General features: G+C 46.9%; 1 protein-coding gene across 5 annotated transcripts in view; it reads left to right on the forward strand.

The window, feature by feature from the left end:
• UBR4 (ubiquitin protein ligase E3 component n-recognin 4) overlaps window positions 1–16,431 on the forward strand; it is a 137,823-nt gene that overhangs the window by 32,498 nt on the left and 88,894 nt on the right. For all 5 annotated transcript variants that reach the window (XM_025278842.3, XM_025278845.3, XM_025278844.3 and 2 more), the window contains exons 18-30: window positions 3,089–3,258; window positions 4,534–4,816; window positions 5,518–5,653; window positions 6,508–6,587; window positions 7,081–7,209; window positions 7,933–8,115; window positions 8,256–8,378; window positions 8,475–8,704; window positions 10,106–10,227; window positions 11,213–11,310; window positions 12,921–13,078; window positions 13,824–14,033; window positions 16,252–16,353. In XM_025278842.3, the coding sequence (XP_025134627.3) occupies window positions 3,089–3,258; window positions 4,534–4,816; window positions 5,518–5,653; window positions 6,508–6,587; window positions 7,081–7,209; window positions 7,933–8,115; window positions 8,256–8,378; window positions 8,475–8,704; window positions 10,106–10,227; window positions 11,213–11,310; window positions 12,921–13,078; window positions 13,824–14,033; window positions 16,252–16,353 (2,024 nt within the window). The remainder of the gene's footprint in view (window positions 1–3,088; window positions 3,259–4,533; window positions 4,817–5,517; window positions 5,654–6,507; window positions 6,588–7,080; window positions 7,210–7,932; window positions 8,116–8,255; window positions 8,379–8,474; window positions 8,705–10,105; window positions 10,228–11,212; window positions 11,311–12,920; window positions 13,079–13,823; window positions 14,034–16,251; window positions 16,354–16,431) is intronic.

The raw sequence follows: 16,431 nt of genomic DNA on the forward strand, positions 1-16,431 counted from the left end.
CAGGGTCAGACACGACTGAAGCGACTTAGCAGTGTAGAGATCATGGGAAGTTGTTTGAATGAGGTGAGAGACAAGGAGAGTTTAAGAATCTAAGATGCTGCCAAATTTAAAACCCTTAAAACCCAAATGAGACAAGCAGGATGCTCTTGTCTTAATAGAAATAGGGAAATCAGGAAAGAGAGTTGGTTTGGGGGTAAAAGGAGTGATATTGAGAACTCCGTGGCACGTTCTTGGGGTTTAAGTCGACTCAGATTGTATTTCCTCATGCGTCACTTGTTTTTTCAGATTTCTGTTCAACATTCTTTTATTGAGGTGCAGTTGATTTACAGTGTTGTGTTAAGTACTGCTGTGCAGCCGAGTGGTTCCGTCTCGCGTATACATTCTTTTTTAGTGTGTTCTTTTGCATTACAGTTTATCACAGGATGTTGAGGATAGTTTCCCGTTCTGTACAGTAGGACCTTGTCTGTCCATCCTCTGTTAAAGCTTGCGTCCGGCAGCCCCAGCCTCGCACTCCACCCGTCCTCCAGCCCTCTCCACCTTGGCAACCGCCAGTCTGTCTGCTGTGTCGTGATTCTGTTTCTGCTTCATAGACAGGTTCATTTTTGTCATGTTTTAGATTCTCCATGAAAGCGGTACCGTGGGGCATTGGCCGCTCTCTTTCTGGCCTCGCTTGGCACGGTGATCCCTGGTCGCGTCCCCGTCGCTGCAGGTGGCGCTGCTCCGTTCCTGCTTGCGGCTGAGCAGCGCCCCTGCGCACGTGCGCTGCTCTTGTTTTAGCCGTCTGCCGACGGGCGTTGAGGTTGCTTCCATGTCTCGGCTGTTGTGATGCTGCTGCTGGGAGCCTAGGGCTGCGTGCGTCTTTTTGAGTTGTGTCTTGTCTGGATGTATGCGCAGGAGTGGGGTTGTTGGGTCCTAGTTCTGCTTGTAGTGTCCTGGGAAGCTCCATGCTGTTTCCCACAGGGACTGCACCGACTTGCGTGCTCACGGGTCACTTAGTCACAATCACTCAGATGATCCTTTGGGTTCTTTAGGTACAGGAGGCACGATTTGCCATTTTCTGTTTTTAAAAATGAGTCAATGTCAGCCCTCCAAAGTGACTTTTAGGTCCTTGCAGTCGGCGAGCCTTGGAGTTGTTTTCAGTCAAGAAAATTGAATAGCTAAGGTGAAGCTCTCCTTTACCAAAGGAGTAAGCTGAAGACAGCTAGCGGGGGCATCGCCTATGTGGTTGTATTATTTCCTTTGCTAGTATGTTACATTCTGTAGCCCTTCTCAATCAAATGAGAAAAACTGTATTATCAGTATTTTAAACTTGAATAAAATAGTCACCATTACTGCTTTTGAAAAAAAAAAAAACAACACCACTTTAAATAGTGAAATTTTGAAGTGCCAGAGGGATGACGATGTCTTAGAAAATAGTGGGAAATGTGAGTCTGAAATTCAGGAGTTAGAAAATGAAGACTGATGCTGCAGCTTTGGGGATGGCCCACTGGGTGGCCGTCGGTGAAGTGTGAGAAACAGGGAGACGGTGGGCCCAGCAGGAGCGATGAGGCCGAGGCTCCCCTCGGGTACAGCGGGAGCGGCGGGGAAGGGCGCTTGGAGGGTGTCCAGGGGTGCGTCGGGCTGGGCTCTGCTCTGTCGTGACTCAGACTTGCTCCTTAGGAAGTCAGGTCTTCCTTGCTTATCAGTGCGAGGGGTGGGGAAAGCCGGTTCCTGAGGAGCGTCAGCTTGTACCGGCTCTGAGCCCTAACCCATCTGACACGAGGCAGACAAGCTCACTTAGCGGTGGTGAGCGGCAGAGTAGACGCAGCCACAGTCCTCTCGCTGAGCTCCTGGTTTCGGTGTTGCCGTGCTTCCTCTTGTCGTCCACAGAGGCACAGCTTTACAGCCATCAGAACGTCGATGTGTCCCTTGTTTCTGCTTTTTCAACTTTGTGATTTTGTATCTGTGTGTGACATAACATATACAGAGCATGTTTTTATGTTCACTTGGTCTCTGCTTACTGCCACCATGGCTGCACGTGCCTTGATTTTACTTTTTATTACCAGCAGTGCTCCAGTGAAGACTTTGGCCATAGATCAGACATGTTTATTTATTTTTTGAATTGTTTTCTTGAGTCAGGAATGGAGAAGTTGGTCTTCATGTCTTTGTTGAGCATAATGATTAAGAATGTGGGTTTTAGAGAGAAACTTGGCTTGTCGCTTGGTGATCCTCTGGCTTTGGTCATGTCGCTAAGCCACCCTGAGCTGTGTGCCTCAGCAGTGCAGCGGGGCACCCCGGTTCTGGCGTCACAGCACAGCCTCCATACAGCACTTAGCCCACGTAACCCGCCAGTACATGGGAGCTACGCTCAATGTCCATGACTTTTTGAACATTATCGAGGAATAGGGTCCTCTCGGATGTTTTTTTACAAGAGTATAATTTAGTTTGGCAGACTTCAAAATGTATCCTATGTCCTGAGGTAACCGTGATTTGTGTTTTCTAAAGCCAGATGAGAAAGCAGGCATTTGTCTGGTTTTCCCACTGGCATCCTGCTCAGTTTGTGTGTGTGTTTGAGGAGATAAATTGCAGCTTAGATAACTGAGCTGAAAGTAAAGCTCATTTGAAAGACATGCTACAACTGGAGGCAGAGACAGCGACCTGATTAATTCTAGATGCCGTGACATCTTAGAGGCAGAATTTCTCTGCTAATACTATTAATACAAGTTGTTGGCCCTCTTAAGTTGTTGGAGCTCCCCCTTTGGAGTGTTATTTGTAGTACATAACTAACTTGAAAGGAAAACTGTTAGCTATTACAGTTGAAGTTTTTTTTCAAAGACACTGTCCGTTGAAACTGACCCTGATTCTGCTGTCTCCGCGCACGTCTCCTTTTTGGGGGCCTGATTGCCGACACTAGTTAACTGTTGTTAGTGGGGTTAGATTAGTACTTTTGCCTTTGTATTTTTCTCATGTGTGGAATGACCTTTTGGGGCTGCTTCTGAATCTGAATTTCTGTGTCCTCCTTTCTCTAAAGGACTCTTTGTCAGTGTTAAAAAGCAACCTCCTTCCCTGCCGTTTTCCCTAATGGCCTCTTGTATGTCTTTCTTGTTAGAACACACTGCTGCAGCAGCTGGGAGTTGCTCCTTTCTCGGAGGGCCCATGGCCCTTGTACATTCACCCTCAGAGCCTCTCTGTGCTTTCACGCCTCCTGCTCATCTGGCAACATAAAGCCAGCGCTCAAGGTGACCCTGACGTCCCTGAATGTCTCAAAGTTTGGGACAGGTAAGATAACTCCAACAGAAGCCCTATGGAGAAGGCTGGTATTTAAAATTTGTTTCACTGATTTGTAATTCATCTGTGGCCCTGAGATGGTACTCTGATGATAGGCTTAAAGTGGCAAGGGTGGAGGAGTATGTTTCTGATGGGGGGATTTGGAAGGAGCTGGGGGGCTGTTTAAAAAACAAATATACATAAACTAGGGTCTGGAAACAGAATCTTCCCTTTAGCACATGGAGGATTTGATTGCAGTTATGAGAAAGAACCTGAATCTGGAACATAAACCAGTTTCATCCTGATCTGGTTTTTTTGAAAGAGAGGGAGCGGGGACGCCAACTCTGTCTTGGTTATTTTGCTTTCGACGCAAAACCACTTAGAGTGACTTGCAGTCTTTTTTGGACAACTTTTAAAGAACATTTTTACTTGGGGGAAGCTCAGATTAATCATCTAAATCCTCTTTAGATGGACCTGTATTTGCCATTTTTGTTTACATGGTTGGGAGTCTTCAAAGCAGTTAGTTTTCCTAAAAGGCTTTGTTTTCCTCTTTCCCAGTCCATGATCAAATAGCTCTACTGATGGATTTGAGAAATCATAAACCCCCGTGAATGCCAGACATGCACTCTATTTTTCCTGGTGGAATCTTGCAAGAAGGCCAGAAGGTGGAGGGTAGGGAAGTGGTGAGGGAGACCCTTATTAGAATACAAGCCTCTCTCCTGATGGCCAAAGGCAGGGAAAATAGCTGGCACATTTATTCCTTTTTTGCATGAAAGGTTTTCTCACAAGTTCTCTAAATAGTGTAAATTATGTGTTGCTTTTTAATGCATTGAGTTATTTTCAACTATTACCATGTTGTGATTTTTAACCTGTAGTATGAATTCTCAAAATGAGAATTAATCTGTAGAATCAGATGACAGAGAAAAAGGTAGTTGAATTGTTTCTGTCTACCCGGATTTATTAATTAAAGAAAAAAAAAAGCCGCCTTTTGGAGAGCTTGTAGTTCTTTTTCATTGTCAGAAATGGCAGCGTGGGAGTTAACACTGCTGTGGCCACAGTTAATGTTGTTGAAGGGTTGTTGAAAATGCTTTTGTGGCCAAATCTAGCTTTTTTGTAGCCAAGATTTAATTTTTATCTTCTCATTACATGTAGCTTCTTGTCTCCCTTAATTTGTTCTCTTCATGCCTGGGTCTAAGAAATCTGCCTTTTCTGGCACTGGACACTGTAACTTTTGGGGGGTGTTCTGACTTTTCCCCACCAGACATATTCTCCTCTCCTCTGTGGTAGGTTTTTGTCGACCATGAAGCAGAATGCCCTGCAAGGGGTGGTGCCTGCTGAGACGGAGGATTTGAACGTGGAGCACTTGCAGCTGCTGCTCCTCATCTTCCACAACTTCTCTGAGAAAGGCCGGCGGGACATCCTGACGCTCTTAGTGCAGATCATCCAGGAGCTAAGTGCCAGCATGGACGCCCAGATGCGCTCTGTGCCTCTCATCCTGGCCCGCCTGCTTCTGATCTTTGATTATCTGCTTCATCAGTACTCCAAAGCCCCCATATATCTATTTGAGCAGGTACAGAGGAACACGTTCTTTTTGCTTTACAGCTGTTCCTGAGATCTTTGTTATTCTCAAATTATCATGTCCCAAACCAAAGTGACCTGTTCACTTGAGGTTTCGGGTGTCAATTGTGGTGTGTTTAAGTACCCTGAGGAGGACGCCTGGGACTTTGTCTCTCTAAACACTTTATGTTCAGCCAGAAGCGATACACATGCATTTATTTCATTGGTTGCGTTTGTTGAAATTGGATCATAGGCTCTGTTCACAGGTGTCCTTCTTCGAGCTGCCCCACTGTGTGTGTGTCGCGCGCAGCGCTGTGCGTGTCGGGCCCCACTGTGTGTGTGTCGCGCCCCACTGTGTGTGTGTCGCGCGCAGCGCTGTGCGTGTCGGGCCTCAGTTGGTTTACTAGTGGTTCAGTGATGGCCGAGCAGCACATTTGATGATTAGTACATTGCTTTGTTTCAGGGAACCAAAATGAGAACGGGAGGCCGTTTAAGGGTTGTTGCCGGCAGAGTTTCTGACCGTGCTTCATTACACACTGTTCCCTTTATACTCTGGCAAAAAGGTGCTTCCCAAAAGAAGTCACAGAAAAATCTAAAATTTTATTTTGGTTAAGTTTCCCAGACTTTGCTGTGTCAATCTGATATCATGCCTGGAGTGAGAAGCAGAATGTTGACTGTGTCTCTTTCTTAATTTGAATCTTTGTGTTTTAAAAGGTGCAGCATAACCTGCTTAGTCCTCCTTTTGGGTGGGCAAGTGGATCCCAGGACAGCAGCAGCCGCCGGACGACCACCCCTCTCTATCATGGGTTCAAAGAAGTAGAAGAAAACTGGTCTAAGCATTTTTCATCAGGTCAGAAAGAAGAGTGTCGATAAGAAACTCCCTGATTCTCATGGGAGGGGCTGAATTTGGAGCTTGGGGCATCCTTGAGAACTTTTGGCCATTGGTATAGTCTCAGATGCCTATGGATTCAAAACTCTTGGTGGAAACAGACCCTCACATATCCGACGTTTTTTAAAAAGCAAAAAACATCTGAGATGTGAGGAGTTGGAATCCTCTGCTCCTAGTGTGCAGTATGTATATTCTTGCCACTCTGGGTGATTGAGTTTAAATTTCTCTTAGGGACATGGTTCTCACCGAGAGGCTGGTTTCTTTGGGTCATGGTCTTCAGACAGCGGGAGCTGTGGTTTCTCCCCAGTGTTTCACACATGGCAGTGGTCCATGCTTTTGATAAGGCTCCTCTTATGTGCGTTGCACGTGTTTGCTTTCATCTGAGGGTGTTTAATTTAAAGTGTATTTGGTGGACATGTTCATCAAGCCCTAACTGAGTTTATCATCACTGGTATCTCTTAGTGGTTGGCCCCTTTGATATGGGGGAGTCAGCATTTAAGACTACCAGTCTCATGATAGTTCTGTCGATTCATGTGATGATCATAGAACAGAAGTTAACTCCTGGAACAGAAGTTGTCAACTGGGGGAGACATATTTGGTTGTCACAGCTGGGAGGCCGCTGCTGGCCATCGGGGGATGGCGCTCGGCGTTGTGCTGTGCAGAGGGTAGTTCCCCTCAGCAGAGAGTCCTCTGGCCCATAGTGGCAGTGGGTCATGCCAAGCGTGGGAAACCCTGGTCCAAAGTGTCTTTTTACTTTTCGTACTTGTTTGACTTAAGAGTGGAACCGTTCTTTCAGTAAGCACATTGCTTTTCAGATGCCGTCCCGCAACCCAGATTCTACTGTGTCCTGTCCCCAGAAGCCTCAGAGGATGATTTGAACCGACTTGATTCTGTGGTACCCAGAATTTAAAAATCCCATTTTGCATGTGGGTTAGGTGGTGTCCATCAAAATCAGGCTATCAGGAGGAAAGGGAATGATGTAACTTTCTGTAAGGAGTGAATTTAGTCTGTATTAGGATTTGAGCTTTTTCTAAAAGGAAAATGTTATCTTGAGATTTATTTGCTGGGCTCCAATTTGGCAGTAGGGGATGTCCTTCCTGGCAGTTGACATCTCTGACAGATTATTTCTAAAGCTGTCTGTGTTAGCGTTTTCACAGGCAGCTATTTTAATGGACAGAATAGTTGTTTCACTCTAATGCCTGCGCTTGTGTGCTCACAATATAATCCATAAGCTGCGTTGGTCCATGAGGGGGACTCGAGCTGCAGTGAGACATTAATAACTGTTTGGAATGAGCTGTTTGTCAATCCTGAGGTTAAGTGGTAGTGTATGGGTAGGGGAAAAAATATTTCACAAAATAAGAGAAAACGATTGTCTGTCTTGATATTAGGCCTGCGATGTCCTCTTCTCCAAGCTCGTCAAGTATGATGAGCTGTACACTGCATTGACGTCCCTGCTGGCAGCTGGGTCCCAGCTTGATACAGTCAGGAGGAAGGAAAACAAGAATGTAACAGCCCTGGTAAGACCATGGCAACCTGGGCTAATTATGAAGAGCTGGGCATGTGTCTGACTATTGGGGAGCAGTCTACCAGGAATTTCCCTCTGGGATCTAGTCAGCCTTTTTGGCTTTTCTTTTTGGTTAACATTGAGAGGAATGTGACTGAGAGGAAGGGTCACCTCAGTTCTTATCTCCTGATGTACCTCCTGAGTGCTGGTTGATATATGATATTGGAAGCCACACACCTGAGCTTTTTCTGTGGCCCCATGAATATGTCTCGTACCTGTAGGGTTCATAACAGCAGTTAAGACCACAGAAAGGGCCTGCTGAAGGCAGTGTCTTGCTCTCTTTCAGTCACTTGGTAAATTACTGGGGAGCCAGGGACTCAGAATTGCTTTCTTGGCCTGTGAAATGTACAGAATGTGGGACAGATTTTATATGTATGTAAAAGGTGTGTTTTACCATTTTCTGCTTGGGGTGTATTCCCTGGGAAGACCCAGTGAGCTGACTTAAGCGCCAAATCTCAGTTGACAATTGGGACTGCACCCTGTTCTGCTTTAAAAATTATATTGATATTTGGATCAGTTTTTATTGTTAGGGAGATGTTGAAAGAGTGCAGTCGCTTAGTCGTGTCCGCATCTTTGCAACCCCGTGGGCTGCAGCCTAGCAGGCTCCCCCGCCCACGGGAGATCTTGCGGCGGTGCGGAAGCTCCTGCCTCGAAGCTGCTGCGTTGCTCCCTACAGGAAGCCTGCGCCCGGCAGTATTGCTTCCTGACGCTGTGGAGGCTCCTGGGCGTTTTGCCACCATCGAAAACTTACATGAACCAGCTGGCCATGAACTCGCCAGAGATGAGTGAGCGTGACATCCTGCACACCCTGCGCTGGTCGTCCCGCCTCCGCGTCAACTCCTATGTCGACTGGATAAAGGTGCCGCTGAGCCTGCTGCTGCGGGGTGGTCAGTCGGCAGGCTCTAATTCGGGAAACTTAATTTAAGTTTAAGGCTGAGGGGGATGCCTCAGACCCTGCCTGTTTTGCTCTCCTGAACACTTTTTTCTTGCTGTAAATAGGACCACCTTATCAAACAGGGAATGAAGGCTGAACATGCTGGTTCTCTCCTAGAACTGGCATCCAGCAAGTGCAGCTCCGTGAAATATGACGTTGACATTGTAGAGGAGTACTTTGCCCGACAGGTATGTGAGTTTGGGGTCCGTAACGACAGAACTTGGCCTATGCTGTGGGGTTTTTTTTTTGCCACAACTAACTAAGATCTTGGGTGTCTTTTAAAGATCTCGTCCTTCTGTAGCATCGACTGTACCACCATCTTGCAGCTGCACGAAATTCCCAGCCTGCAGTCCATCTACACCCTGGACGCTGCTGTCTCCAAGGTCCAGGTCTCTCTGGACGAGCACTTCTCTAAGGTGGCCGCCGAGACCGACCCGCAGAAGTCCTCTGAGGTCACCAAGAACCTGCTGCCCGCCACGCTGCAGCTCATTGACACCTACGCCTCTTTCACCAGGTGGGCAGGCCGTCTGCCCAGAGATGTCGGAGATGGGGAAAGTAAATGCTTGGGTGGTTTACTTCCCTGTGTAAATATTTTCTAGCATTTTTCTTGTATGGTGCAGAGAGGTAATGCAGTTTTTCCAAACACTATATTTCCTGTTATTCACTGAGGTGAAGCTCTTTAAACCTCATGGGACATAGGCAGAGAAGACATTTTCTTACTTATTTATCTGTTTGGCTGGGTCGGGTCTTAGTTGCAGCCCTTGGGGTCGTCCTCTGTCATGGGGGGTCTTTTGTTGCGGCCTGCGGGCTCCTTACTTGCAGCGTATGGGCTCTCTGGTTGTGGTGCAGGGCTCAGTTGCCCTTTGCCATGTGGGGTCTTAGTTCCCCGACTAGGGATCAAACCCTCGTCTCTTGCATTGCCAGGCAGATTCTTAACCACTAGACCACCAGGGACTTTGAAATCCTGAGAAAAACCTTTTCTTAATGAGTTAGAGAGTATTTTGAAACCCAGTCCTTCTATAATAAACATTGCAAATTGCACACCCTGTAGACTTCCTTTGTTTATTTTGCATAGTGTTTAAATATTTTAGAATTCACTTTCAGTGCATAAAAATTGGTAGTTTATTCACCATTCACAAGATGTCTGGCTTTTCTTCCATTGGAAGGACTGGAAAAACTGTGCCTGTCTTCCCATGTGACGGAGCACAGCGCTGCTAAGGACTGGCTCCTTCTCCTTTGCTGTTCTGACCTGGCCCCTTTTCGCTCGTTTACTTGTCTGGTCCCTGTAGGATTTCACTCTTCAGTTCCTGTTTTATGGGACGTTGTTGCTGAAAGGGACTTGGATCATTGTAAAAGTTAACGTGTCTTTTAGTGTGAATGCCTTGCAGTAGACAGAAGACTGTTGCTTGAGGCAAAACTTTTGGACGATGTGAGCAGTAAACCTGAGTAGCAACCATGAGTGCGCGCTGTGGGCCAGTTAGGTTTTCGGGCACGGTGGGTCCAGCGATTAGCAACGCTGTGAGTCACTGCCCTCTGAGAGTGTCTAGGCTGTACTTGGCCCATTGCTGATATTACGCATTCCTGGGCAGATAACTTTGGGAAGTGTTGTTTGTTTGTTTGTTTTTTAAAGAAAAAATAATACTTCTCAGAGCCTGTGATATGTACAGTGCCTGAGGCCAGGACAAGTAGGGTAGATAATGTTTTGTGCGCATTTCCAAGGATGGCATGTTCTTTGGGAAGTAATTAGCATTGGCATTCTTAGGAGACCCAAAGGGGCAGGCACTGGCAGCTGCACTTAGAGGATCAGGAAACGGAGCTGCAGGTCTTCCATTTGTCTGGGGTTGCTTTTTTTTTCCTAACCAGAATGTCACTAGGTTCCTTCAGCTTTGACATAGTTCCTTCTTTTTTCCTCCAGAGCCTATTTGCTACAGAACTTTAATGAGGAGGGATCCACTGAAAAGCCTCCCCAGGAGAAACTGCACGGCTTTGCTGCTGTTTTGGCTATTGGCTCCAGTAGGTGCAAGGCGAACACTCTGGGTGAGTGGACGTGCTTCTGAACAAGACTGCAGACCGCTGTGGCTAGTAGTGCTGTTCTCTCCCGTGCCACCTGTTTCTACATTTACCATTTATTGGGATCTTCCTGTGTGTCGAGCACTGACATAGGTTTATCTGTTTTGATCTTTGCAATAATCCTATGAGGTAAGTTTTATTATCATCCTCCATTCTCATTAGGAAACTGAGACTTAGGTTATTTGCCCATATCCTACATTTTGCAAGGGGCAGAGCTGGAATCCAAGCCAAGATCAGTTGGTTCCAAGGCGTTAAGCTCTTTGACTGTTGCAAAGATCTTTGTTCTCCTTTCCATTTATAGAGATTAGGAAGACTATTGAGCTACTGCTTCGCGCTTGGGAAAACTTCTTCCTTGTGTTAGGAATGGTCTGGTAGAAATTTGGGATGGGAAAGCAGAAGGACTTGAGCAGGATTGGCGTTAAGTGCAATAGTTATCCTTTAAAATGTACAGGCATTTGTATATTCCTGTATTTCACGGTTTAAGTACCCTTTTAATGTTCAGATAGTCTCACTTTTAGAAATTTAATTTCATTACTTCATTGACTACTGTTCTTGATGTGCATTAATGTTCCCTGCCCTTAAGATCTGTTTCGGAGAAAAGAGATGGAAGTGCTACCTGTCCGTAGAGGGTCTAGATGTTGAATAGTGACTTGCAGTGACTTGCTGTCACTTTGCATCTTGTATTCAGTTGTCTTCTTTACTCGAAAAGTTAGAAAGTGAATATGATGGGGAGTGAAAGTCTTATAATTGAGATTGTTAGTTGTTAAGCAGTTAGTAGTTTCTTGGACATGGTGCTGCTATTTAAATATGCTTCTAAGCTCTCTTACTAATTACTTTGACAACCTGGGCTGTAGTGTGTTTCTCTCTGCATTGGGGTTGGCTTTTAAAATGCTGTGTGTTCTCTCTCTCTCTCTTTCTTGTGGTGATTCCTTGTCCTTTCTGTTGCCTCCAGGTCCAACGCTGGTTCAGAATCTGCCATCATCAGTTCAGACGGTGTGTGAATCCTGGAACAACATCAGCACCAACGAGTTTCCCAACATTGGGTCCTGGGTGAGTGTCCATCTGCCCGGGAGTAGAACTGTGGAGCCCTGTTTGGTTTCTGTGTTCTGTTCTTATTCTTTAGGCTTAAACTGGCTGCCAAGAGATCTTAACCTGCTGCAGTGGTATTTGCTGTGGCTGAACCCATAGTCAAGTCCTTGAATTACCCAAATGGCACTCGTGATCATTTTGCCAAGAATAAGAAGTATGTTACTATGTTACAGGATAACCAGTTTATTACAGTGGAGTCTTGAGCAGTACAGGGCTGGGAACGGCGTGTGCCCGTTTACACACTATTGTCTTCACTAAGTCTGGGCTGCAGTACTAAATAATCTGTGGTTGGTTGAATCCACGGATGTGGAACTGCACGTATGGAGGGCTGATTGTAATGTTATACATGGATTTTCGACTGCATGGACGGTCAACACCCCAACCCCTGTGGTATTCGAGGGTCAACTGCTAGGACCTTCAGGTTCTTCATCTGTTAAATACTGGGAGGTGAAGATCAAGGATATTAAATGTAAAGTGCCTAGCACATTCTCTGGCACATGAATTGTCAGTAAATGTTAACTGTTTCCTTTCCCTTTTAGGTTATATGTCAAGAACCTTCTCCTTCTGTCATCATTTTATGGGGTAGCATTTAAGTTCTCTAGGCTTTCAGAAGACTGTTGTGTCTTCTGTCAGTTCCCTTGATCTTCCCATGTGCTGTCCTCAGGTTAACCTCTGTTAACAGATTATTGTCTTATTACAGTTCTTTGGAAAAACAAGTGTTATAATCTTATTATCCTTGCTTTGTAATTGTGACCTCTATTTACATCACCCGGAGCTGTAGTGCAAGGATAATTAAGATATTTGTAATGGGGAACCAGATGCATTGTGAGATCCTGATCTTTCCAGTTATTAGAGGCAAACAAGCATAGTTTTAATATTTAATATATCCTAATTATTTGAAAAGTGGTATTGGGTGTCTTAACTTTGTAGTAACTAAATTTTAGCTCAACTTTAACTTTTCTGTTTAAAAGATCTTATCTCCTTGTGGCCGTGCCGGCTGCTCCTTGCTGTGTGGGCTTCCCTCTAGCTGCAGCGAGGGGGACAGCCCTTTGTTGCGGCGTGCAGGCTCCTCATTGCGGTCACTTCTCTGATGGAGCTCGGGCTCTAGGGCACGCGGGCCTCAGGAGTTGGGGCTCCCGGGCTCTCGAGCACAGGCTCCTCATTGCGGTCACTTCTCTGATGGAGCTCGGGCTCTAGGGCACGCAGGCCTCAGGAGTTGGGGCTCCCGGGCTCTCGAGCACAGGCTCAGTAGTGGCAGCACATGGGCGAGTTGCTCCCGGGCGTGTGGGCTCCTTCTGGACCAGGGGTCGAACCAGTGTGCGCCGCGCCGCGAGGCGGACCCTAAACCGCTGAGCCGCCGATGGTTTAAAATTTTAACTCAACTTGTACTAACTAAAATTTGCTAACTGCTTCCTTCACTCCACTCCACTCTCCTTCCCGGGGTGACTCAGTGTATACTGAATAGAGTCCTAGTCTATGAACCCCAGTGGGGTCTTGGATTTTCTCTTTGCTTGTGTAAGCATCTGGAGACGGGTGCTCTCTCCATTCATGTCTGCTTTGCCTCCTTGCAGCGCAACGCTTTCGCCAATGACACCGTCCCTTCCGAGAGCTACATCAGTGCTGTGCAGGCTGCCCACCTGGGGACGCTCTGTGGCCAGAGTCTGCCCCTGGCTGCGTCCCTGAAGCACACCCTCCTCTCCCTGGTCAGGCTGACTGGAGACCTCATCGTGTGAGTACCAGCTGCGTAGCCCTGCGTGCTCTCCAGGCCCGTGCTCTGTCATAGCCGCGGGAAGATGGTGCGGGTTACAGTAACTGCGGGATAGCGCTGCCGGTGCCTGCTTCTGCAGCAGAGCGCCTGGGCTGCAGAGTGTGGTGTCTCCCTGGAAGGGTTTTGAACGTAGATGTGGAGGGCTCCAGAGGACCTCCCCCTCTTTATTTGTAGTGTGTTTCAGAAAAAGCACGCTGGCTTTAAATCATATCGTGACGTGGAGGTGCTCTGGGTTTAAGCTTCCAGATGACGATGACGTATTTGAAGTCATGCTTCTCCGGGTTCATTGTGGAACTTAGATACTGCCAGCGTGGGGACTAGGGCAGGCTTCCTGTACATAGATCACGAGTAAAGTCCTGTATCTCATTGCCTTAAAAGTGATCCAGATTCTTGCCAGTTCTAGAAAGGTTGTCTTAGAGGGTTACTAGCTCAGGTTGCAGTAAATTTTCTTTTCTGAATATTACAGAATACATCTTATGTAATTAATTTAACATTTTAATAAGTTGATTTTTCAATTGGAAATGATTTTAACTTCTGATACAGTGATGAGAAAGGAGACCATGAAGTTGCATGACTGTGCCTGTTTAAAAAACAACTGTCCAAGGAAAAAAGCCCTTCTCAATAAATGATTGGCTTGCCCTCTCCTCCCCTTGAAGCTGTTCAGAGGAGTATATTCACTGATTTGATTCTGTTTTCTTTACTGAAGTTGGTCCGATGAGATGAACCCACCACAGGTAATCCGGACACTGCTCCCCCTTCTTCTGGAGTCGAGCACTGAGAGTGTGGCTGAGATCAGTAGCAACTCCCTGGAGCGCGTCCTGGGCCCCGCGGAGTCTGATGAGTTCTTGGCTCGTGTGTATGAGAAGCTCATCACCGGCTGCTACAACATTCTGGCCAACCACGCGGATCCCAATAGGTGAGCCTGCCTGGGGAGCAGCGTCCGCTTCCTGTGACCGCCTGCTGCTCTCAGTGAGATACACCAGCACTTGCTTCTCTCTCATTCATTAACAGCCTACGATTGTGCCTTTTTAAAAAATTTAATTCTGGTTCTGCTGGTTGCATTGGGTCTTCGCTGTTGCACACGGGCTTTGGTGTGAGGACTTCTGTCGCAGTGACTTCTCATTGTGGAGCACGGGCTCTAGGGCACGGGGATTTCAGTAGCTGCGTCTCTCAGGCTTAGTTGGCCCAAGGGATGTGGGATCTTAGTTCCCAGACCAGGGATTGAGCTCGTGTCCCCTGCATTGGCAGGTGCATCCTTAACCCCTGGGCCACCACTGAAGTCCCTGGTTGTGCTTTTTAACAGAAACTTCTGTGCTTGTGTGCATTTTGCATTCTTGAGGACACATAGGAAGACTTATTTGGAATCCTCTTCTGTGATTCATTCTTAGGAATGAGCGTGCTGTACTAGATGTGGTACTGTCTGCAAAGGAGCTTGATACAGTTTCTAACATCTTTGTGACTGTGCGTGTGAGATAGATGTTCTGTGGCGTAAAGGTGATCTCATTGTGTTGTTTGACCATGCTGGTGTAGGCCATGTTGATGTAGGCGAGTCTTAAAAGAGCAGTTGAGTAAGTTAGTTTTATCCTACTGAGAACTATAAAGATGAAGGGTTCCAGGTATTGTGATTTCCTGCCTTCTTCTTGTCCAGCAGTCCAGGTTTTCGTGAGGGACTGGTTTTTTTTCCTCTCTCCCCACTTCTCTTTTGTCACCCCTCCCCGCCTGCCAAGGTGGGAGACATGGGTTCGATCTCTGGGTCAGGAAGATCCCCTGGAGGAGGACATGGCAACCCACTCCAGTGCTCTTGCCTGGAGAATCCCCTGGACAGAGGAGCCCGGCGGACCGCAGCCCATGGACTCACGGAGAAGAGTGACGTGGCATGGCTGCACGTCACGCTTCCGTTATGCCCTCTCTCCCCCTCCAGTCCCGCCCTCCTTTCCCTCCTCTTCCTGATAGTTTGAGATAACAGCTCTGCTTCTTTGAACTCTTAGCTACTGACTGCGTCACTCATCTTAGATTTTAGGAATTTTTTGTTTTATTGCAGTTTTAATTCCTCATTTATTTAGCACCTGCTGTATGCTTACTCCTTGGAAGGAAAGTTATGACCAGCCTAGATAGCATATTCAAAAGCATATTCAAAAGACATTACTTTGTCAACAAAGGTCCGTCTAGTCAAGGCTATGGTTTTTCCTGTGGTCACATATGGATGTGAGAGTTGGACTGTGAAGAAGGCTGAGCGCCGAAGAATTGATGCTTTTGAACTGTGGTGTTGGAGAAGACTCTTGAGAGTCCCTTGGACTGCAAGGAGATCCAACCAGTCCATTCTGAAGGAGATCAGTCCTGGGATTTCTTTGGAAGGAATGATGCTAAAGCTGAAACTCCAGTACTTTGGCCACCTCATGTGAAGAGTTGACTCATTGGAAAAGACCCTGATGCTGGGAGGGATTGGGGGCAGGAGGAGAAGGGGACGACAGAGGATGAGATGGCTGGGTGGCATCACCGACTCGATGGACCTGAGTTTGAGTGAACTCCGGGAATTGGTGATGGACAGGGAGGCCTGGCATGCTGCGGTTCATGGGGTCACAAAGAGTCGGACACGACTGAGCAACTGAACTGAACTGTATGCCAGGGTTTATGCCAAGCTTTGACAAAACAAAACTAAATATTGCCCTCAAGGTGTAGCCGTAAATAGACTTAGGATTTTTTTTTAATAGTTTAAAATTGGGTTTTTAAAAATATATTTTAAAACTTTATTTTCGGCTTTGCTGGGTCTTTGTCACTTCGTGGACTTTCTCTGGTTGTGGGGAGTGGGGGCTGCTCTCTCCTTGTGGTGACTTCTCCTGTTGGGGGCACAGGATCCAGGGTCCTCGGGCTTCAGCACTTGCGGCCTGTGGGCTTAGGAGTCGCACATGCCAGGCTCCTGAGCACAAGCTCAGTGGTTGTTGCACATGGGCTGAGTTGTCCCATGGCAGGTGGGGTCTTCCCGGACCAGGGATTGAACCCGTGTCCCCTGCATTGGCAGGCGGGTTCTTTATCACTGAGCCACCAGGGAAAGCCGTAGACTTCTGAATTGTTAAAGGATTAGGACATCGAAACAGCCCTTGTTTCTATAGTTGATTTTTCTTTTGGATTTTCAGTGGACTCGATGAATCCATCTTAGAGGAATGTCTCCAGTATTTGGAAAAGCAACTGGAAAGCAGCCAGGCTCGGAAAGCTATGGAGGACTTTTTCTCTGACAGGTGAGCTGTGTTGTGTTCTCCTCAGTGCAGGTTTCTGAATGCCTTCTAGAAGCAAGGACTGTGTTGACCTGGTTGTTC

Source organism: Bubalus bubalis, chromosome 2 (assembly GCF_019923935.1).
Source record: "Bubalus bubalis isolate 160015118507 breed Murrah chromosome 2, NDDB_SH_1, whole genome shotgun sequence".
NCBI classification, from domain to species: domain Eukaryota; kingdom Metazoa; phylum Chordata; class Mammalia; order Artiodactyla; family Bovidae; genus Bubalus; species Bubalus bubalis.